General features: G+C 42.1%; 1 protein-coding gene across 2 annotated transcripts in view; it reads left to right on the top strand.

The window, feature by feature from the left end:
- The window catches only part of TBC1D30 (TBC1 domain family member 30), an 84503-nt gene that overhangs the window by 21847 nt on the left and 38637 nt on the right, over positions 1-24019 (top strand). The window contains exons 1-3 of one of the 2 annotated variants that reach the window (XM_081249814.1): positions 18144-18554; positions 21576-21637; positions 22165-22230. In XM_081249814.1, coding sequence (XP_081105940.1) covers positions 18380-18554; positions 21576-21637; positions 22165-22230 — 303 coding nt within the window. In that variant the 5' untranslated portion in view covers positions 18144-18379. Of the gene's footprint in view, positions 1-18143; positions 18555-21575; positions 21638-22164; positions 22231-24019 lie in introns of those variants that run through there. The other variant, XM_081249813.1, reaches the window with a different exon arrangement.

Here is a 24019-nt window from a genome sequence, read left to right as displayed (position 1 = left end):
AGGAGTGGGCTTGCTGGGTCATATGGTAGTTCTATTTTTAGATTTTTTTTTTTTTGCGGTCCGCGGGCCTCTCACTGTTGTGGCCTCTCCCCCTGCGGAGCACAGGCTCCGGACGCGCAGGCTCAGTGGCCATGGCTCACGGGCCCAGCCGCTCCGCGGCATGTGGGATCTTCCCGGACTGGGGCACGAACCTGTGTCCCCTGCATCGGCAGGCGGACTCTCAACCACTGCGCCACCAGGGAAGCCCTATTTTTAGATTTTTAAGAAACCTCCATACTGTTCTCCGTAGTGGCTGTATCAGTTTACATTCCCACCAATAGTGTAAGAGGGTTCCCATTTCTCCACACCCTCTCCAGCATCTATTGTTTGTAGATTTTTTGATGATGGCCATTCTGACTGGTGTGAGGTGATACCTCACTGTAAGTTTCTTTTTTTGATTGTTCACATTTATTTTATTTGGCCTCACCCATTTCTCAACATTTAGGACTAGTGTTTTTTTAAATTAATTTTTATTGGATTATGGTTGCCTCACTGTAGTTTTGATTTTCATTTCTCTAATAATTAGTGATGTTGAGCATCTTTTCATGGGTTTGTTGGCCACCTGTATGTCTTCTTTGGAGAAATGTCTATTTAGGTCTTATGCCCATTTTTGGATTGGGTTGTTTGTTTTTTTGATATTGAGCTGCATGAGCTGCTTGTATATTTTGGAGATGAATCCCTTGTCAGTTGCTTCGTTTGCAAATATTTTCTCCCATTCTCAGGGTTGTCTTTTCGTCTTGTTTATGGGTTCCTTTGCTGTGCAAAAGCTTTTAAGTTTCATTAGGTCCCATTTGTTTATTTTTGTTTTTATTTCCATTACTCTAGGAGGTGGGTCAGAAAAGATCTTGCTGCGATTTATGTCAAAGGGTTTCTGCCTATGTTTTCCTCTAAGAGTATTATAGTGTCTGGCCTTACATTTAGGTCTTTAATCCATTTTGAGTTTATTTTTGTGTGTGGTGTTAAGGAGTATTCTAATTTCAATCTGTTACATGTAACCATCCAGTTTTCCCAGAACCACTTATTGAAGAGACTATCTTTTCTCCATTGTATATTCTTGACATATGGTAGAATCTTTTTCCTCCTCGAAAAGGAAGGAAATTCTGACATGCTACAACATGGATGAACCTTGAGGACATTATGCTAAGTGAAATAATCCAGTCACAAAAAGACAGATAGGTACCCCTTATATGAGGCACCTAGAATCATGAAATTCATAGAGACAGAAAGTAGAATGGTGGTTGCCAGGGGCTTGGAGGAGGGAGGATGGGGAATTGTTTAATGGATTACAGAGTTTCAGTTTGGGAAGATAAAGAGTTCTGGAGATTGGTTGCACAACAGTTCAACACTACTGAACTACACACTAAAAATGGTTAAGATGGTAAATTTTATGATACGTGTATTTTACCACCCGCCCCCCCCCGCCCCTCACCAAAAGAGCTTATGTCCACATGGATAGTTGGTGTTTCATTTACTCTCAACTATTCTATGCTTGTCCTAATATGCCATTAATGATATTCTTTCCACAAACTTAATCATGCATCAGAAGCTAAAGCATCCTTCCCCCAACCGGTTTGTCACTGCCCAGAAAAATAATTTTCACTGTTGATGTGTGGATGCTGTTTGACTCTCCATCCTCCTCTCTTCAAATCACACCTTCCCACTCTGTGCTCCAGGCAGGATGCATTACAGGTGGTACTTAAAGTTCACCACATTCTCTCTTGCCACATGCTCTTTGCTTTGGTACTCTTTTCTCCGCTACCTCTATATGATAACTGCTAGTTTTAGGATTCAGCTGAGGCATCATTCCTTCTGGAAAGTACTTTTTTTTTTTTGCGGTACGCGGGCCTCTCACTGTTGCGGCCTCTCCCGTTGCGGAGCACAGACTCCCGGATGCGCAGGCTCAGTGGCCATGGCTCACGGGCCCAGCTGCTCCGCGGCATGTGGGATCCTCCTGGACCGGGGCACGAACCCGCGTCCCCCACATCGACAGGCAGATTCTCAATCACTGCGCCACCGGGGAAGCCCCTGGAAAGTACCTTTGACCCCAGAGTCTGAATCTGGTGCTTCCTCTGGTCAGGCTTGTCCTGGCCACGTGGAATTGTCCTGCTCTGTTTCCCAGTCTGCATCTCACGCTGGACTGTGCCTTACTTAATCGATGTTCCCAGTGTCTAGCATACCGCTTGCACAGGGTAGGGGCTCAAAAACCTTTGCCGGAAGATGAACTGTGTCTTGGAAGATACTGCTGTAAGAGAGACATATTCAAAACTGCCCAACACCAATCGCTGATCTGCAACTCTCTGGCTTTTTTTTAAAGTTCATTTTGAATCATTGTGATAAAATACATGCAACATAAACTTTGCCATCTTAACCATGTTTAAGAGCATAGTTCATTGGTAATAAGTAGAGTCATATTGCTGTGCAACCGTCACCACCATCCATCTCCAGAACTCTTCATCTTGCAAAACTGAAACTCTGCACCCCTTAAACAACGACTCCCCATTCCTCTCTCTCCTCAGTCCCTGGCAACCACCATTGGGTATGTGTCCTTTTGTGACGTGCTTACTTCATTCAGCATAATGTCCTCAAGGTTCATCTATGTAGTAGTAGCATGTGTCAGAATTGCCTTCATTTTTAAGGCTAGATAATATGCCACCATATGTATGTACCACATTTATGCATTCATCCACTGATGGACACTTGGGTTGCTTCCACCCCTTGGCTACTGTGAATAATGCTGCTGTGAACATGGGGTAGCTCTGACTTCTTAAGCATGACAGGTCTGTCCTTGTGCCGTCCATACAGCACCACATAAAAAACACCTTTCAGACCCTGAATTCTTACAGCCTCCATCCTGAACCATTTTTCTCCATCCATCTGCTTTCTGTCCTCTTCCAGTCTCCCCAGCGTTGATCTTGTGACTTGTTTTCTTCACTTAGAACTGCGTCTGTGGTTTCTGTCTGGGTTCACACACAACCCCTTGTCTGTGGTTTCGGATCAGTCATGTTACAGGTCCAGTCGGAAGACTTGCTTCTCTACCTCGTGGAGTTTGGGATCTCTTGACAGAATGTCTCCCCCTCCTTCTCCCCCATCTACTTTCTCCACCCCACCAGGCTTTTCTCTTCCGTTTGCCAGCTATTCCCACTGAAGAAGGGAGGCTCCACTGGCAGCAGCCCTCCCATGCTCTTTGCGGCGTGAAGCCCCCCTTCCTTACCCTTGGCCCCTACTGCTCCCCCTTCCCCCATTTCCCATGATTGCAAGGCCCTGGAGAAATGAAAAGTGACCTCTTGAACTAGAGGCAATTGCAAAATATAGCCGCCACTCCCAGCAGCCCTTGTTAGTAGATTGGGTGGGAGAGTGGCTAGTTTCACGTCTGTCCTGACTGGGGCCATCCTACTTCTCCCCTGTCATGTGCTGTCTGTCCCTGCAGCGCTGTCTTTTTTTTTTTTTTTAATTTTTGTTGGAGTATAGTTGATTTGCAATGCTGTGTTAGTTTCAGGTGTACAGCAAAATGAATTAGTTATACATATAGCCACTCTTTTTTAGATTCTTTTCCCATAAGGGCCATTACACAGTGTTGAGTAGAGTTCCTTGTGCTCTACAGCAGGTTCTTATTAGTTATCTATTTTATATATAGTAATGTGGGTGGACCTAGAGATTGTCATACTGAGTGAAGTAAGTCAGACACAGAAAGACAAATATCATATGATATCACTTATATGTGGAATCTAAAAAAAGGGTACAAGTGAACTTATTTACAAAACAGAAGTAGAGTCGCGGATGTAGAAAACAAACTTATGGTTACCAGGGGATAAGGGGGGGAGGGATAAATTGGGGGATTGGGACTGACACATAAGCACTGTTTTTTCACTCTAAACCTGGACACTTAGGTTACTTCCATTGGAGTGCATATACTTTTTGCGAATTAGTGTTTTTGTTTTATTCAGATATATACCCAGGAGTGGAATTGCTGAGTCATATGGTAGTTCTATTTTTAGTTTTTTGAGAATCCTTCACAGTGGCTGCACCAGCTTACATTACCACCAACAGTGTACGAGGGTTCCCTTTTCTCCAAATCCTTGCCAACATTTGTTATTTGTGTTCTTTTTGATGATAGCCATTCTGACCAGTTGTACACCAAATTTTGTAGTGCAACTGTTGGACATACAGAAAGGAAGCATCTGAAGCGTTGACTCACTGCATCAAATCTTTAACATCAGTGAGTGGTTAATGAGATTTTTCTACTGTCTGATATTGTGCAAGAGTTTTCAAACACATTTTTAAAAGTCTGGGCAACTTAGTTTGAATCATCTCGAATGTTATCCTAACTCTGAGACACAGTGATTGTGACAGCTGGCCCCTGCACAAGAGGGAATACAACAATGGCACAAAAATTACTCGAGACTGATTATACCCCAAGTCCTCATCATTTAACATTTTCTCTCTATGGAGAGGGTCTTTGGTTTGTTGCTTTCTCAGCTAATGAACCAGCTTCCTGTCTCCTGTTTCACATTTGACAAATTATTTTCAGAGACAAATCATATCTGCAGTTTCTTGGGGGAACTTCAAGATGGCCCAGATTTTTCCTGGATGAGATATAGGGTGGGTTGATGCAGAAAGAATTGCCCCATGAGGTCTCCACCAAGCCCCATCTCGCTGTGAGTTCTAATGAACTCCCGCATGCCCTGCCATGTATCCTATAGGACACAGCTGGTCTTCTGTAATCCTTACCTAAGAGCTTCACTCATTTGCTCTGGCATCATGGAATCTTCCTGTTTACCTGGCAGTGCTGGGCTGACCTTGTTGATGCTGCTTCTCTACCATCTCTACCAGTATCTTGTTTGTTTTAGTAGGTAAATAATAAATGGGGAGTTTGAGGAAATTATGGATGTTTCATTCACTTGGTAACATAAATGAGGCTGTGAACAAGTCTCCTTTCAGAACTTCCAAAGTGTTTTTGATCCTCCTCAGATCAAAAATAGCTGGCTATATTTTATTGGCTTGGTGTGGCTTTCCAGTGAGATAGGCCTGGGTTCAAATCCCAACTCCACCACTTATTAGTTGGAAACTTATTTAACCTCTTTGTTTTTTCCTTCTTTTTTTCCTTCCTTCCTTCAGGAATAAAAAAAAAATCAGAAAAGTACAAGGAAAAATACAATAAATTCCCATACTCCCACCACTCAGAATTAACTATTTATATTTGAATATATCTTCTTGTAGTCATTCCCGCCCCCCCCCATGCTTAGGAAAAAATTACCCTGATAATATATGTGTACACACTCCTTTTACTCCCCATTTCTTGGGGAATAATGTTTACCTTGTTGGGTTAAAATGAGATAAGATAATTAAACACCTAGCCCAGTGCCTGATCCATAGCAGACAGCTGGTACATGGTAGTTGTTACTTATTTTTCTCCTCCCATGCTTACTTTTCTCTTGGTACATCTCCATTAGAAAATTTAGTACTGGAAAATTGACAAACTTAGAAAAATTATTTTTTTGACAAACTCTTTCTCCTTCTAGGGTGTATTTGTAACCCCCCAACCCCAACTCGAGGAATTGATGTTGATACATGTAGAAATGGATAGAATACACCATACAACTTATTTATATGGCAAATAATAAAAATACATAGAAAGACCAGGACTTTCTGATGAATGATGGACTACATTTGGGAAACCCTTTAAAACAAAATGATTGAACCAAATTTTAGAAAACTGCATGTATTATTTAAAAAAACTTTAATATTGGAGGAATAGAAAGATTGAGAAGAAAATTGCTTACTTAAACTCTGCGGTGAAAGATTGATTTCTTCCCTGTAGTGATCTTGCAAAGCAAGAGGCTGTAGGGTAATTGATGCTGGGGCTTTATTAATTTATGAAGAGCAGGGAAGGATTAGCTTGTCTGCACTGAAGTGAATTCTCCCCAAGTAACATGTTTTAAAAAAAATCAAGATGATGAGAAATGTGAACAGTTTGTCAATTTAAATGGATGTTCCCTTTTATGGGCTTCCTAGACTGGTTTCGCACTAAAATCTCTGCCCAAATGGAAGGTAACATAATTAAAGAGCAAAGATGCTTGAGTGACCAGGTGGCATCATTTATAATCTACAACAATGTTGATGTATAAGCTTAAAATATTTTTCATTTAAAAAATATTCTGAGTGCCTTTAATACTATATATTAATGGCACAATAAGTCATTTACTATAATAACTTACAATAAGACAGACAGCATAAGTGCTTCCTCTGTATCATTCGATCCTTAGAATAACCCTTATGAAGTAGATAGTTTTCCCATTTTATGGATGAGGAAACTGAGATAATTAACTTACCCAAGTTTAGATAGTTACTGAGTGGTGGAACCAGGTTTCAAATCCAGGTAGCTGGTTCTGGAGTCTGATTTTAGCTGCTATACTATGCTGACTGCCATTATATCTAGAATTTCAGGAGCATCTTTCACCTGATGAGTAGAGCAACTATGTGATATTTGAGCATCTTATATTTTGGAAACTTGTCAGGGAGACTAAGAATAGTGATTGTGGATTTTTTGGGGTACATTGCATAAATGTCAGTCAAAATAACTTTTCATAAACACATCTGCTTATTTCTCTTGTAGTTGAATAAAAAGCCCCCCCCCTTTTTTTTTTTTTTTTTCTGCGTTATGTGGGCCTCTCACTGTTGTGGCCTCTCCTGTTGTGGAGCACAGGCTCCGGACACGCAGGCTCAGCGGCCATGGCTCACGGGCCTAGCCGCTCCGCGGCATGTGGGATCTTCCCAGACCGGGGCACGAACCCGTGTCCCCTGCATCAGCAGGTGGACTCTCAACCACTGCGCCACCAGGGAAGCCCCTAGCTCTCTTCTTAATGTGATAAGTTTATGATATTATTGTTTATGTTCATGTACTGAGTGTCGAAAGTGTATGAGCCCCATGCTGGCTGCAGGCAGGGAAGGGGAGAGATCCAACAATGAAGAAGTCTTAGTCCTGGTGCTCAAAGCAGTTTATGATCTATTGAGAAGCCTATAAACAATTCAAGGGCATGGATGAATCAGACATGGGAGTGGGACAAGTGTGGCATCTGAAATACAGGTGTTAATGTGGGTACCATTTAAAAATGTCCAGTCAGCAAGATCCCACCCTGATACTCTTGTGTCATAGATGCAATTAAAAAATTTTACTGAGTCCCTACTGTATTTCAGGCCCTGTGAAAGAAAATTATTGTGTGTTTTCCTAAAATACACTGTGGTACTTAGTTTTCAAGTATTAGGAAGGTTTAAAGTTTAGAGAAACCAAGGTTAACTTTATTTAGCCATAATCTATTCCCTCTTTAGGAGCTGGTGTATCTGATTGATGCTGGTGTTAGGCCAGAGTGACATACTGCCAAGTGACACTCTGTGGTAAGCTGGGACTAAAGATGGTGGTAATTCAAGGTGCCAGTGCTGCTATTTTAAGTACATGAATATATAATAGGCCACACTCGTATTGTTTCTCGAAGAGAAGGAGTACATCGGAAGTATATTTATTAAAAGCATCTGCTTTCTTAGGAGTTTTTCTCTAGTATCAAAACTTTAAGTTGACTTGCAAAAACTAGAACACATATATGACCATTTTTAAGACTACACTGGTGAATTCCTGTATCTATGGAGGTAAAGATAAAAGTGGATGTAAGTCACCCGATGTGCTACCCTTTGAAATGCTGAGGCCTGTATTGACTGACATACCATAAAATTTCTCTTACCTCCACGTATCTGTCACCCGTATAATTCAGGAGACATGCATTTTCCTTTTAATGTAGTTCCTAAGATGATTTGCAGTTCCTTTCTAACACCTGTCCTGGACTCTCAGACAATGAGAATAATAATATAATGTAAGATTTTTAGTAAATACATAAAAATTCAGTTTGTTCAGAATTCTCTCTCTCTCTTTTTTTTGTTTTTGCGGTACGCTGGCCTCACTGTCGTGGCCTCTCCTGTTGCAGAGCACAGGCTCCGGACGCGCAGGCTCAGCGGCCATGGCTCACGGGCCCAGCCGCTCCGCGGCATGTGGGATCTTCCTGGACCGGGGCATGAACTCGTGTCCCCTGCATCGGCAGGGGGACTCTCAACCTCTGCGCCACCAGGGAAGCCCCAGAATTCTCTTTTTAAGTAAAGAAAGTATAATGGTACATTAAAAAAAAATATCCTTAATAAGGACTGAAGCTGGATCTCTTCTGCTTAAACTTCAGTTTACCTGAAACTATAACAATCCAAACTGTGTTCTCCCAGCATTATAGTTGGTCAGGATTTGTATTGGATTGAGGAAATCTTAGAGAGTAAGAGACCTGAATATCAGTTCAGTTGCTTTCAGAGAATCATAGTGTTGGAAGCTGTTTTACTGATACTGATGCTTGAACCTCACCTCGTTTTAAATGCCCTTTCACAGCAGTCCTGACTGCTGGGCTTGCAGTCTTTGCCTGAGAACTCCAAAGAAAGGACATTTATGATCTCCTGAGGCAGTTTTACTACAGTTACAGTGTCCTTAAATTTTGATGTCTGCCTCTCTGTAACCCCATTTAGCAGTTCTGGTTTTGCACTTTGGTGTGAACATGAAGCTAACCTCAGTTTTCCTCCCATTGAGTGAGGGCACCAGGGTAAGACCGCAAAAGAGGAGCATCTGGTGAGGACCTCAGTGGGGGTGTTCTGGCCAGGCAGACTTTCCCTGTGGGTCAGGTCCTGATCCTGTGCTGGGCACACTTCTGGATAGACTGCGAGCAGGGTCATTTTAACCTTTATCTTGTACGATTATCAACAAACACTAAGGAGGACACCCCAGTGCAAATGTATTGAGTGCCTGCTTTGTACCACTACTGTGTTAGAATCTTGACTTTCATTATGCCACCTAATTCTCACAAGTACTCAGGTAAGTATTGTTAATTCTCAAGATGAGGAAACTGAAGCGCAGAAATTTTAAGTAACTTGCCCAAGGGCATAGAGCTAGTAAGTATGGACGTTGGCATTCTAATCTCGGTCTCCCCGCCATGTGGGCAGACCCTTTCTGATACACCACATTGCCTCCTGAGGCCTTATCAGGTGCAGCTTTTACAAGCTCCCTCATCAGTTCACATGTTCTACAATCTTCTCTTCTGAATGAATCCATCTGGGAGATCTAAGGCTCCCAGGCCAGCCGAGCCAACATTCATGTTAATTCGAATCTCTCTCCTCTTCCTGATACCTCTCTAGTCTTACCATCAAAGTTAAGCATATTATTTTCAAAGGTATCACCTTTTTTTCTCTCTAGGAACATATATTTCTAAGCCAAACTGATCTGCATCAATAAGTATGAGAAACCTCTCCTTTCATATTCCTCAACTGGGTCATAAAGGATCTCAGAATGGCTTAGTGTAAAGGTTGGGAAATCTGAGCTAAATAGTCATTTGTGACCAGGTTGAACAATGATTTCATCTTCTAAAGTGATGGGTCTCAGTCTTCCAGACTGAGATCCACTCCTGATGTGCAAATAAAGGGTTGAATATCATAATTATGAGAAGAACACAGATGAGCTTGTTCTTTGGCCTGCTTTCAGGTGAAATTTAATAGTTCAATAAAATGAAGCCCTGGGAAAACATTGGAATGTATGATACCTAGGAGGAGGTAGAGATAATGGTATCCCTCCAAGTACTTGCATAGTATTTAATTAATTAATTTTTAATTGAATTATCGTTGATGTACAATGTTTATAAGTTACAGATGTACAATATAGTGGTTCACAATTTTTAAAGGTTATACTCCATTTATAATTATTGTGTTTGCTATAATCACACTCCCTGACTTCAGACTGTACTATAAAGCTACAGTAAACAAAACAGTATGGTGCTGGGAAAACTGGACAGCTACATGTAAAACAATGAAATTAGAACATTCTCTAACATGTACAAAAATAAATAAAGCCTAAATGTAAGACTGGATACCATAAATCTCCTAGGGGAAAACTTAGGTAAAACACTCTTTGACAAAAATCGTAGCAATATTTTTTTTGCATAGTATTTTATTTTTTATTTTTTTAATATTTTTAACGTTTTTATTGGAGTATAATTGCTTTACAATGATGTGTTAGTTTCTGCTTTATAACAGAGTGAATCAGTTATACATATATGTATATCCCCATATCTCTTCCCTCTTGCATCTCCCTCCCTCCCACCCTCCTTATCCCACCCTTCTAGCTGGTCACAAAGCACTGAGCTGATCTCCCTGTGCTATGTGGCTGCTTCCCACTAGCTATCTATTTCACATTTGGTAGTGTATATATGTCCATATATACACTACCACTCTCTCACTTTGTCCTAGTTTACCCTTCCCCTTCCCTGTGTCCTCAAGTCCATTCTCTAGTAGGTCTGCGTCTTTATTCCCATCTTGCCCCTAGGTTCTTCATGACCATTTTTTTTCTTTTTTAGATTCCATATATATGTGTTAGCATATGGTATTTGTTTTCCTCTTTCTGACTTACTTCACTCTGTATGACAGACTCTAGGTCCATCCTCACTACAAATAACTCAATTTCGTTCTTTTTATGGCTGAGTAATATTCCATTGTATATATATGTGCCACATCTTCTTTATCCTTTCATCTGTTGATGGACACTTAGGTTGCTTACATGTCCTGGCTATTGTAAATAGAGCTGCAATGAACATTGTGGTACATGACTCTTTTTTTTTTTTTTTTTTTTTTCCGTATACGGGCCTCTCACTGTTGTGGCCTTTCCCATTGCGGAGCACAGGCTCCGGACATGCAGGCTCAGCGGCCATGGCTCACGGGCCCAGCCACTCCACGGCATGTGGGATCCTCCTGGACTGGGGCATGAACCCGTGTCACCTGCATCGGCAGGCGGACTCTCAACCACTGAGCCACCAGGGAAGCCCCATGGCTCTTTTTGAATTATGGTTTTCTCAGGGTATATGCCCGGTAGTGGGATTGCTGTGTCATATGGTAGTTCTATTTTTAGTGTTTTAAGGAACCTCCATACTGTTCTCCATAGTGACTGTATCAATTTACATTCCCACCAACAGTGTTTGAGGGTTCTCTTTTCTCCACACCCTCTCCAGCATTTATTGTTTGTACATTTTTTTTTTTTTTTTTTTTTTTTTTTTTTTTTTTTTTGCGGTATGCGGGCCTCTCACTGTTGTGGCCTCTCCCGTTGCGGAGCACAGGCTCCGGATACGCAGGCCCAGCGGCCATGGCTCACGGGCCCAGCCGCTCCGCGGCATATGGGATCCTCCCAGACCGGGGCACGAACCCGTATCCCCTGCATCGGCAGGCGGACTCTCAACCACTGCGCCACCAGGGAGGCCCTGTACATTTTTTGATGATGGCCATTCTGACTGGTGTGAGGTGATGTCGCATTGTAGTTTTGATTTTGCATAGTATTTTTTTTTTTTTTTTTAGGTACGCAGGCCTCTCACTGTTGTGGCCTCTCCCGTTGCGGAGCAGAGGCTCCGGATGCGCAGGCTCAGCGGCCACGGCTCACGGGCCCAGCCGCTCTGCGGCATGTGGGATCTTCCCAGACCGGGGCACGAACCCGCGTCCCCTGCATCGGCAGGTGAACTCTCAACCACTGCGCCACCAGGGAAGCCCTGCATAGTATTTTAAATGAACCTTTCACACTGTCCTATCACTACCCACTTTGTCTGTCCCTCAGTAAACTATAAGCTTCTTGAGGGTAGAGAACATACTGAATTCATAATTTTATTCCCCACAGGCCAAAACACAATGCCTTTCCCACAGCAGTTGAGGAATAAATGTTTATTTCACTAATGAATGAATGAATAAAAGAAATAGGAAAATGTCTTATATGGGCAACATAAACCTACCTCAAGTGGTGCTGAATCAGTTTCAGTTATTCTGAAGCAAGAAAATACTTCCTAGAAAATAGAAAATCTTGGGTTAGCTATGCATCTGAAGTTACATGGACCTGGATGCAGGGTTTTACGTGTATTTCCACTATGGTACCGTGAAATGGGACTTCAGCTAGGAAGTATATTTTTATATTAGATAAGTTTTGAATTTGAAACTTTCTGGCCTGTAAATAAAACTGGTTATTCTTAAAATACTTCATCCAAAATATTTGAGTGTGCTTGGGGGGAATGTTAAGAGTGGTTTTGGTTTTGAAAATATCTGATTAAAATGAATGGTCCTGAGAAAGCATAAGCAGGGACTATTGGAAGGTAGAAGACGGTGCTGAGTGTGATTTGGTGTTGGAATGTCAAAGCTTCTCTGTTCCACGCTGGACAGAATCCTTTCTCTGTGATAAACAAAATACAAAAGCTACACCTGATTGTCTTCAAGGATGCCTGTATTTAAGTAGAGAAATAGGTTTTTATGACTAAGAAGGGAAACCATACCAAAAGAAAACACAATGTCCCATGTACGTCATGTGATGTGTCAGATAATTGTAAGGTTTTTCCTTTCGCCTTGGTTTCTTCCTGCTGTCCCGCTTCTGTCTCTTTCATGAGGGGAAGTGCTTATGATGCTCGTCTTCATGAGCTCATAGTTTTGTGGGCTTCGTCCTGGATAATGAGTTGAAGGAACTGCTTATTAAGGCCCTACTCTTAAGTAGTTCTGAGGAGAGTGTTAACTTTTTATGTGACTGATCACAGTTTACCATCCGTTTAGGAGATATTACTTTTCCTATTTAGGAGTTGCTCACAGACCTTCAGAAATTGTGGGGAGAGGAGAAGAGTGACTTTTATGCCACCAGACCACCACCCTTTTCATTAGCACAAGTGCAAAGACGTACCATCTCCTGCCCGATGGGAGACAGTGCTGGGCCTGATGTTCAGTACAATCTCTTCTGACCCTTTGAGATTTGGGGGTTGGAGGACAGCTGCCAGGGGCCTCTGAAGCCGTGAGGATGAGTTCCAGGCTCATCTCCTCAGAGCAGACCAGCTCCCTGTGTTTTCTCTCTCTTTGCTGCAGGTTTCCGGAGCTTTTTCTCTTGGTAACTGTCACCACTGGCTCTGTTCAGTCCCTGAAGATAAACACACAGGCCCTTTGTATTTTAAGATTTTACTGTTAAACGAAAGTAACATCATTAGGAAACCACAGGAATCCCAGACCTGATTCCCTTCTGGAAGCCCCGTGGGACATAGCTTTTATTTATGCTGGACTTGCTTTTTCTTCTGGCTTGTCCCCTTTCTCCATTAAAGGAATAGTTTGCTCTCAAGGAAGCCTCACTGCCAGCACATAAGCCTGAAAATGCAGGGGTAGCTGAATGATCCCTACTTCCTTGTTTGGGCCTGGGAGCTTACATCTCTGGGGACGTACCATGGGTATTGGACTCTCTGAGACATTCAGAGTATTTCCTCAAAGCACCCATTTTCTTTAGCAAGCCAGTAACAGATTCTCATCCGATGTGAAGTTTTCCTTTTCCCAAATTCAGCTTAAATCATAACTGCTCTGGACCATGCCAAGGTACGATTTGCCCAAATTCATTGTGAATTCATTGATATTAATTTGATTAGTAAAAATCACTCAGTGAAGAGTGATGGTAAGTTGGCTTTGGCTGGAAATCTCACCAGCTGAGATCCTCAAGCAGAGCTCATGCTGGCATTGTTGCCTCTGCAGGTTGACTTCAGATGACTTCTTTTGCTTTTGGAAAACAATATTCCAGACACGAACAAGAAACTATGAGTCATACAATAAATATAATGCTAGGCTTGTGCCATGGCTGTTTTTAGAGCATTGTATTTTAGTGCTTAATTATCTGTTTGCTACGAAAGTTGTCAGTCTTGGCTTTCCTCTCCAGTGTAAACAAAATAATATTATTTAATTCCTTCGTTATGTATTGCTTTAATAGTAGAAACTTAAATTTTTTTTTTGTTTCAACTTCTATGTAGTTTAGCATGGGAAGTTTTCAAGAAAGCTTTTTTTTTTTAAGTCAGTTTTTCCTTGTAATAAATCTGAGTGAAATAGAATTTTTATCTTGAAAGTAAACAAGCCCCTGTCACTAATAGTAAGAAAAATGCTGTAACTGAAGAATTTCAGAGACAGGCCTTTTTGTCAGCCATGACACATCTGGGTGGGTTGGCAATCTAGGGTCTACACTTCAGCTTTGGCAGCCCAGAAATTTGATTTCTTCAGCTCACTGAGAGTTGAGCAAACTCAGGGATATTGACCACTGTTAACTGGTCAGCGTGTCCTCTCCTCAGTGGCAAAGTCTCTGTGGGAAGCCAAATGACAATCAAAAGTTTGCTTGGTGAGCAGGGAGCCTGAGCCAAAGGGTGTGGGATGGTCGGAGTGGTGAATGTCAGCCAGGCCTGTGCGTCCTCCGTTCTACCCCAGAGGCAGTGTTGTAAAGCAGAGCCCATTGCTCCTCCTCTTGGCCGGCGAGGCTGTCTTTCCTGCTGGCCCACTGCTAAAACTGAGCATGAACAGCCTTTCTTGTTAAAAGAGAACATGAACCCTCTATGGTTTGAGAAGATGAGAGCTCTGGAAGACGATACTGTGCATGCACTTACCACCTTGGTCTGGATTTTCCCTCTCCTTCCAGTTTTCTTCCTTTAACTATGGGTGTTCATCACCATCTTCACCCAGGGGTCTGTGTGGCCCTCTAAAAAACTGTCCAAAGCCAAACATCAGATATCTTTCAATTATCGTTCTCAGGCCAGAGCAGTCAAGGGACATCTTATTAAAATTAAGAGAAAGCTGAAGGAGAACAAACATGTACTGGAACTATAAGCATCAGGCTGAATAAGTGTAGATTTCTGTACCTGAAATTGGTGTGAAATGTTGGGAAATCTAAGCCAAACAGTTCATCACAACCAGGTTCAATAATGATTTTATCTTCTAAAGTGATGAGGCAGACTACTGCCTGTTTCAAGGCATCTTTATCTCAGTCAGGTGGGCATAACTGAATAGCTTCTATATCCCTATCAGCTGGCTTTACTTTTGCAGATGACAAATGTCATTTTAACAGATTTTTATATGTGAAATGTGTATTTCATGCTTAGTGTTATATCATTTCTGACATTGTCCTCAAATTCTGAGGGCAATTCACAAAGTCCAGAATGTGCTGATTACAAAATAAGTGTGCCAGAGTCCAGAATGTGCTGATTACAAAATAAGTGTGCCAGAGTCATGTGAAGGACTTCTTTTTTAGTTCTTTCAGAATATCATTAGAAATGCATTTTTAAAAAAGTTAATACTTCCAATCAATAGCAGCCATTGTTTTTTAAAAATTTATTTATTTATATGTAAGTATAGTTGATTTACAATGTTGTATTAGTTTCTGGTGTACAACAAAGTAATTCAGTTATATATATATATATATATATATATACATATTCTTTTTCATATTCTTTTCTATTATGGTTTATTACAGGATATTGATTATAGTTCCCTGTGCTATACAGTAGGACCTTATTGTTTATCTGTTTTATATATAATAGTTTGTATCTGCTAATCCCAAACTCCTAATTTATCCCTCCCCACCTCCTTTTCCCTTTGGTAACCATAAGTTTGTTTTCTGTGTCTGTGAGTCTGTTTCTGTTTCATAAATAAGTTCATAAGTTCATTTGTGTCATGTTAGATTCCACATATAAATGATATCATGATATTTGTCTTTCTCTTTCTGACTTATTTCACTTAGTATGATAATCTGTAGGTCCATCTATGTTGCTGCAAATGGCAAAAATTTCATTCTTTTTTATGGGTGAATAGTATTCCATTGTATATATGTCACATCTTCTTTATCCATTCATCTGTCGATTAGCAGTCATTGTTTTTGATGCTCAAAGTGTTCCATCTTTGGCCAATAGGATCCTATTTGTGTGGCTCTCATGTCTTTTTGACATGACCCTAGTAGTCTTGGAGCACATCCTTCCTTCCTGAATTCATCAATATATTTCAGGCTCATCTTGTACTTTTTCTGGCCCAGAAATGGAATCAGTTGCACCTCCAAGGAGCCCTGGTTCCTTTTAGTGGGGAACGGTTTTTAGAGACCACATCCTGAGTGCTGGGGGTGTTCACTGCTGCTGGGTTGTCCTTAGTTCTAAACCTATTCAGTGGCTTTATATATATTTTTGAAAAGAAAAAAGATGAGTTCATACTATTATTTCCATTTAAAATATACTATGGCAGGATTAAAAAAACTTAATTTCTTTGGTTGCACACTTATATTTTCTGTTACACTGAAAACATCTTGGTTTCTTTTGACCTTAACATATTTATTTATTTTTTCATTAAGAAAACACGTAGACTTTAATATTCGAGTAAGTAAGAAATTCCCAGAAAATATCATATAACTGCTTAGTTAACATACCAAAAAAAGTTCAACTGCAGTACTAATAAAAAAGGCCAATAAAAACAACAAAATGACAGTTTTCTTTATCAAAGCAGCAAGTGTTTAAATGATATTACTGAGAGCTGTTGAAGATGGAGGATGAAAAGGTGTCAATCAGAGACTAAACTGGTACAATCCTTTAAGATTTAATTTAGCAATATATGTCATATAGATGATTATGCCTTTAGATCCAATAACCCCACTGTGGAAATTCATTTTAGGTGTTCAAAAATCTAGTAAAGCTTAGTCAACAAAGATATCCATCACAACATTACTTAGTGAAACATTTAAAATCACCCCAGATTAGCAGACTGATTATGATGTTAACATAATTATTTATTTAGGTTATCCTATAGTGTACATAATTAAGAAATAACACCAATATTATTATTATTTTATTTTTTTTATTTTTTATTTTTTTGCGATACGTGGGCCTCTCACTGTTATGGCCTCTCCTGCTGCGGAGCACAGGCTCTGGATGCACAGGCCCAGCGGCCACAGCTCACGGGCCCAGCCGCTCCGCAGCATGTGGGATCTTCCCAGACCGGGGCGTGAACCCGTGTCCCCTGCATCGGCAGGCAGGCAGACTCTCAACCACCGCGCCACCAGGGAAGCCCAACAGCAATATTATTAATAACAGTAATGCTACTGAATGGCATTTAAGATTTCTTTGCAGCTCTTTTTGCCCTTGGAGTCTATACCACCATTGATATACAGGCATAACACTACACTCTAAAACAACTTACTCATTTTTTCTGTGTTCTTATGCCATCAACAGGATTTCTAGTTAGGTTCATTTGTTTCCATTCATTTTCAAATTTTAGGGTTTTCTTTTTGCTTGATTTATTAATATTATTAATATAAGATGTTATTCCAGAGTCAAAACTACATAAGGCACATCTAGAGAAATCTGTTTTCTATTCCTCTCTCTTCTACACTGTTCCCTTCCACATACTTTTTAGTTTTTTTAATCCATCTGGTGTTCCTTCTCTAAATATTAGCATATACAAATATCTTTGTATTTCCCTCCATATGCTTTCCTTTCTTATGACTTATTCATCTTTATGATTAATATCCATTGGTGAATGTCGTAATGTCGTAGTTTAAGAATGATTTTTAAAAAAGTAATTATCACTAACCATTCTGCCTACTGAAGTCTCTGGCTGGAGAGACGGGGGAAGCACTTAAAAAAACCCAACCCTGCTTTTAATGAAACACTTTTATCTTGAAGTCTGCTCTTCCAAAAGAAACAACCATTATTATAATAATAAATATATTATAGAATTAATTAATGTACAAAGTATATATTAATAGTAATATATAATAATAATAATTTTAACGTGCTTCCTATGCCTAAGATGCCAAGAAAAAGAGTTTAACACAATTTGGGATGAAGCTGGTGCTTCACCTTCCACCAATGTTCCCGCCGCGCTGCTAGATTCTTCCTGCGGTCTCTTGACCGACTCTTGCAAGGCTGCTCCGATGAGGTGGGCACTTGCATCTCGCTGGCGTTCTGCACCTGAGACTCCCTCCCTTTGGTGCTCCCTCCTGCACCTCCCAGATCTTGGGAGAGGCACGGAAATCTCTGTCACTGCTTCTGGTCCCCAGGCGCAGTTGCTCAGCCGCCCTCTCCCGGGCTCCGGGTCTCTGCGGCTGCCCAGCGCAGGTGTCGCGAGCGGGTGGGGCGCTTGGGAGCTAAGGCAGCCCCGCCTGCGCACGGTGATGCCGGGATTGGGGGCGGGAGCGTTGCCTCCGTCTCCGCGCGCTCTCTCGCTCCCGCCCTCCTCCCCGCCCCAAGTCCTCTCCTGCCTCAGCCTTGCAGGCTCCGCACTGCAGATCCCTGCCGGCCGCCCCGCGCTCGGTGGTTCCCGCGGTGCTCCGCAGCGTCCCTTGACCCCCGAGCACTCTTGCTGCTTTCGAGAGACCCTTGACTAACCGGTCTTGCCGAGCCCCACGCGCGCGAAGCCGCTGCTCCGGCGGGACAGCGAGGACCCAGGCGGACGGCGGCCGCACGGGAGCCCAGGGCGCTCTCGGATGAGGCAGGACAAGCTGACCGGTTCCCTTAGGCGCGGAGGGAGATGCCTGAAGCGGCAGGGCGGTGGCAGCGGCGGCGGCGGCGGCGGCGTGGGCACCATCCTGAGCAATGTGCTCAAGAAACGCAGCTGCATTTCCCGGACCGCGCCCCGGCTGCTCTGCACCCTGGAGCCGGGTGAGGAACCGGGGCGGCAGATGGGGCACTGGAAAGTAGCGTGGCGCCCCCGGAGCTGGTGCCTCTGCCTCAGCCGAACTCCGCGTAGGCCAGGGAACACCCGCCGGCCGCCCGGTGCTGGGTACCGCTGCTGGGCACCGCTGCTGGGCGCAGGCGGGGCTGGGTCGGCCTGGGAGGGAATAGCGCGGACCGAGGCCTGAGCGGGGGCAGCGGCCTCCCACGGCGCGGAGGACCGGCTGTTCCCGCTGGCTGCCCGCGCGCCCCCATCCCACGGCCTGTACGCGGTCCAGCCCTGCATGTGCCGGGAGCTGCTGGCGAGCGATGCGCTCGGTCTTCTCCGAGTGGTGGGAAAGTGTTGGCGGCTACCCGGGCTATCAGAGGCCGAGCAACCAGTTGTGCTTCGGACCCACAAGAAGCCACACCTTGAAAGAGGTGTGTGAGGCAGGAGAAAGGCACAGGTCTGATGCTTGGCGTCAGAGAAGGAGGCAGTGACCGCGAAAGAAAAAATCGGGTGCATTTTCTTGACGGTCCCTGCTTCGTGAGTGCCGGGATCGTCTCACCTGGAGCCTCTAATTTGTGTGTCCGGGTGGAGAGCGGGCAGGAAACACTCCTGCAAAGTAGAGATTCTTTCTATAGGTAAAGACTGAGAGTTCTCCTGGCTGTGCTAGGCTAGGCCCTTTCTGCTGTCAGCCTGTGTTTACACATCCCTGCTTCTCCAGGCTGCATAACTCCGCGCTTGCTCCACCATCCGGCATCCCTCCGCAGGGTTTTATGAGCCCGCCCTGGCGCGCGGGCCCCTGGGCATAAGGCTTTCTGGCTAGGGGTGGCCGCAGAGGGACCCGGCTGTACTCGTACCCGTGCGTAGCGCACACTTGTCCCCGGAGTGGCACCAGCTGGCTTCCAGGTGGGTTTGCCCTCCCCCAACCCCACCCCATCCCGCCTCCCAGCACCTTTGGGGACCTGCTGTCCTGAGGCTGAAGGGGAGAATCTGTCGAGGCACTGAGCCCCAAAGGGTGGAACGCGTCGCTGCCTTTCCGAACCTCGTGGTTTCTTTGTTTTTCTCCCCAAGGAAGTGTCTAGTTGCAGAGACTGTAGTAGTTATTCACCGTCTTCCTTTAGCCTTAAAAAAAAGAAACCTCCTTCCCACGTTAAAAGTGTTTTGTATTTCTGAATCCGGAACAGCCAGTGATTACCAGATGAAACATAACCCTTCTCCCCTCCCTTATTCAATTAGAAGAAAAGAGGTGGAAATGACCTGATTTCAGCTTTTGCCTGCAGGCAGCGAATGATCAATTCCAGTTAAATCCTGTGACTCATTTTTGATAGTGAGAAAATAGTTGTGATTTTGACTAACCCTAGCCGGGTTACAGCTCGGCAAGGCGATTGGCATCGTGCCCAGCAGGTACTTCTGAAAAAGTCAAGGGAGCGTATTCGGTCATACATGCAAGGAATCCAAGGCTTTTAGGTCGGTTGAAATAGGAGCGTGGGACCGAATTTCCTGGTCTTTGTTATAATAAAGCAAACGTCATGACTATACGCTCCTCCATTCAGCACCCTGTGTCTGGACAGCAACCTCACAAAGAGGTCCGTTTTATCGTGTCTTAAATCATGCGCGCCAGGTGGAGGCACTCTTGTGGTCTTTGCATCATTGCGCTGCACTGAGGCAGGACTTAATTTAAACCATCTCAGAGAATTGGGAATCCGTCGGGGTACTTAATATACCTTCGAAGAAGGAAATCTTATCAATCTAGGCAGAGTATGGTTTTGGCCCTGAAGCTCTGAAGAGAATGATCAGGGCATTGATTGGATGCCTGGGATTCTCTATCACACACAGCTTGACTTTAGAAATCTAGGACCCAACTCATGTATACACAGTATTCTTCTAGGACTCCAAGAAGGACATCTTCATACTGTCACGGGCTTGGGCAAATCAGACACATCTCTTTTCAGCTTCTTGACTCCATATATGTTTTTAAAAAGACACCCGCATAGCACAGGGAGATCAGCTCGGTGCTTTGTGACCACCTAGAGGGGTGGGATGGGGGGGTGGGAGGGAGGGAGACGCAAGAGGGAAGATATGAGGATATATGTATATGTATAGCTGATTCACTTTGTTATACAGCAGAAACTAACACAACATTGTAAAGCAATTATACTCCAGTAAAGATGTTAAAAAAATTGTCATGGAATTTCACCTCAATAATAAAAAAGCCCAATATGAATATAGCGTATAATCTTTATATATTCTCCTATTTATTTACTTCTATTCCATAGATTTGGGATTTGAGTCAAAGAAGTTTAAAGTTGTAGATAACTTGGAATTAGAATTCAGTTACATTTTTAGCTTGGAGCCTATAATTAAACGTATAAACTTTAATGAATAAGTCTATCATGACAGAATTTAAAAATACATGAAAATCGCTAAATAGTCTTGTTAAAATGGATTATTCCACAAGTGGGAAGGCAGTGACATTATTTTTATAACTTTTGATATTTCACTGAAGTTTCCTTAATAGACTTAGTCCATGCAAGTGTCCTAGAAAACACATTTTGTAAGTAGAGAATTCTCTTCCTAAGTTTCATAAATATTAATTATACTGTGCTAAGTGATTTACAGTTAATTATTGCAACAACTAACTGAGATAGACGTTATCCTCATTTTAAGGATAAAGAATTGAGACTGAGACAGGTTAAATAATTTGTTTGACTCTAGGAACCAAAGGTGAATTAAAGTGTGCATGACTCCAAGCCTGTGGTGTCATTGTTTTGTTTTTGCACTACTCCAGACAGCGGTAGAACCACCATTCTATGTGATAAGCTTCATTCTATTACCATAGGACATTTTTCTATCTTAATAATCAGTATTCTTTTTCTTTTAACAAAATTGACTACGATTTAGTAAAAATAAATGTTTTAAAAATTTTATGATGACTCAGTAGAATCAGGTTAATTTTTACTTTTTATTTTTGATGTAACGTATTTTTTCCCCAAATAACAGTTATTTATGTATTTTTCTTTTAGGAGTTGACACAAAGTTGAAGTTCACTCTTGAGCCATCTTTAGGTCAAAATGGTTTTCAGCAGGTAATTTTATTTTTGGTTTTGAAAATACCTTTATTTTGGGGTACCTACAGGGTACACTGAGGTATATTCTCAAAGTGGGAAGATTAACATGTGCTTGGATATGCCTAAGAAGATGAGTCAGTTTTAAAAATTATAGATAAAATAACTTGTGAAGCTATAAGTGACTTGGAGTTATACTTGCAGGGAAAAATTTTGCACTTTCTTTTAATGGTTCAAGTGTGAAAAAAAATTAAAAACCAAATGCTGTTATTCCAAATCTGTAACGCATGTTTTGATTTCAGAGTTCCCAGCCTTTGTGTGTGTACTGCAATTGGATCACGGGTCTGTTAAGGGTACCTAAGTGGGGGACCTTGGGGCAGTCATAGCCCTTAGACCAGTCATATCTGGCTGAAGGAAGCTCTGAATGTTTACCCCAGTGTTCTGTATAAATTTTATCATGCTCTACGAACGTCAGGATGGGGAAAAGTTGAAAAGTGCTTAATCAGGTCAATATTATCACTTTGACAGCTTTCCTTCTTTGTTTCTAGTGGTATGATGCGCTCAAAGCAGTTGCCAGACTATCAACAGGAATACCAAAGGAATGGAGGAGAAAGGTGAGGTGGATTTGTATGGCTAAAATACAAAAGGACCATCACTTTGTCCCTCTTGAAAGTGTCTGGAATGTCAAAAAGGATATTCTAGATTTAGTAATTTGAAATCTGTCTCTCTTCATTATTCATTAATTCAGTAAGTATTTAATGATTATTCTATGCCAGGTACTGTTCTGCAGGGTAATGGGGATACAGCAGTGGAAAAAAAAACAGCAGACCAAAATTTTTGTCCTCATGGACTTTACAATGCATATAATATAGAGTATTTCAGATGATGCTAAGTGCCATGCATAAAAATAAATCAGAGAAAGGAATAAAGAGAGAGGGGAGTGGAGGTAAGGAGGTAGCATTTTAAATGGCAAGGTGACATTTGAATAGGGCCCTTAAAGAGATGAGCCATTGACCACGTAGCTACCTGGTGGGAGAGTACTCCAAACAGGAAACACCCTCAGGTGAGAGCATCAGTGAGGAGTATGCAAGCAAAAGCAAGAGGTCAGGGTGGCTGAAGCACAGTGAATAAAAGGGAAAGCAATGGGGGTCATAGAGGTAATGTGATGACCTTAGGGGAATGGCAGATCATATAGGACCTTACAGGTCATAGTAGGACTTTTGCCCAGTGTGCGATGAGAAGCATTGGGAAGTTTTGAGGAGGAGAATAACATGATATGACTTACATTTGAAATGGACCACTCTGGCTACTAACCTGAGAATATGAAGGACAAGGACAGCAGCGGAGAGACCAGTAGGAGATGTGAGATAATTCAGGCAAGAGATGGATCAGGGTTGTGGTAGTGTAGCTGGAGAGAAGGGGTCAGATTCTAGATATATTTTGAAGGCTGGGTTGACTTGAATTCCTACTGGATTGAATAAAAAGTGTAAGAGGGATATCAGTGACTTCAAGATTGACCTGAGCTACTGGAAGGGTAGAGTTACTATTTTCCCAGAGAGGGGACAAGCAGGTGTGTGTGTTTGTGTGTATGTCTGTATAGTTGGGGTGGCGGTGGATTAGACAGTTGGTTTTGGATATGTTAAGGTTGAGATGCCTATTAGATGTCCAAGTTGAAGATGTCAAGTGAGCATTTTGACATATGATCCTGATGCTTAAGAGAGAAGTATGGCTGGAGATACTAATCAGTGTTATTCCTGCTAAATTATGTTAAAATACCAAAACTTGAATTGCCATCTTATTAATTCATAAACGTAGTCTTTGTTTCCTTTTTAAAAAAATTTTATTGAAGTCTAGTTGATTTTCAATGTTGTGTTTTTACTGCTGTACTGCAAAGTGATTCAGTTATACATATATATACATTCTTTTTAATATTCTTTTCCATTATGCTTTACCACAGAATATTGAATATAGTTCCCTGTGCTATACAGTAGGACCTTGTTGTTTATCCGTTCTATATATAATAGCTTGCATCTACTAATCCCAAACTCCTAATCTATCCTTCCCCCACCCCCTTCCTTTGTGGCAGCCACAATTCCCATTCCTTTTTTTAAATTTAATTTTTATTATATATTGGGGTATAGTTAATTTACAATGCTGTGTTAGCTTCAGGTGTACAGCAAAGTGATTCTGTTATACATATACATATAGCCATTCCATTTCAGATTCTCTTCCCATATAGGTCGCCACAGAATATTCAGTAGAGTTCTTTGTGCTATACAGTAGATCCTTATTGATTATCTATTTTTTATATAGTAGTGTGTATATGTTAATCCCAAACTCCTAATTTATCCCCCCACCCCACATTTCCCCTTTGGTAACTGTAAGTTTGTTTTCGAAGTTTGG

The sequence above is a fragment of the Mesoplodon bidens genome, assembly GCF_964165515.1.
Source record: "Mesoplodon bidens genome assembly, chromosome: 11".
Classification (NCBI taxonomy): domain Eukaryota; kingdom Metazoa; phylum Chordata; class Mammalia; order Artiodactyla; family Ziphiidae; genus Mesoplodon; species Mesoplodon bidens.
The sequence above is the reverse complement of the archived record's forward strand: the minus strand, read 5'-3'. Positions and strand labels throughout refer to the sequence as shown.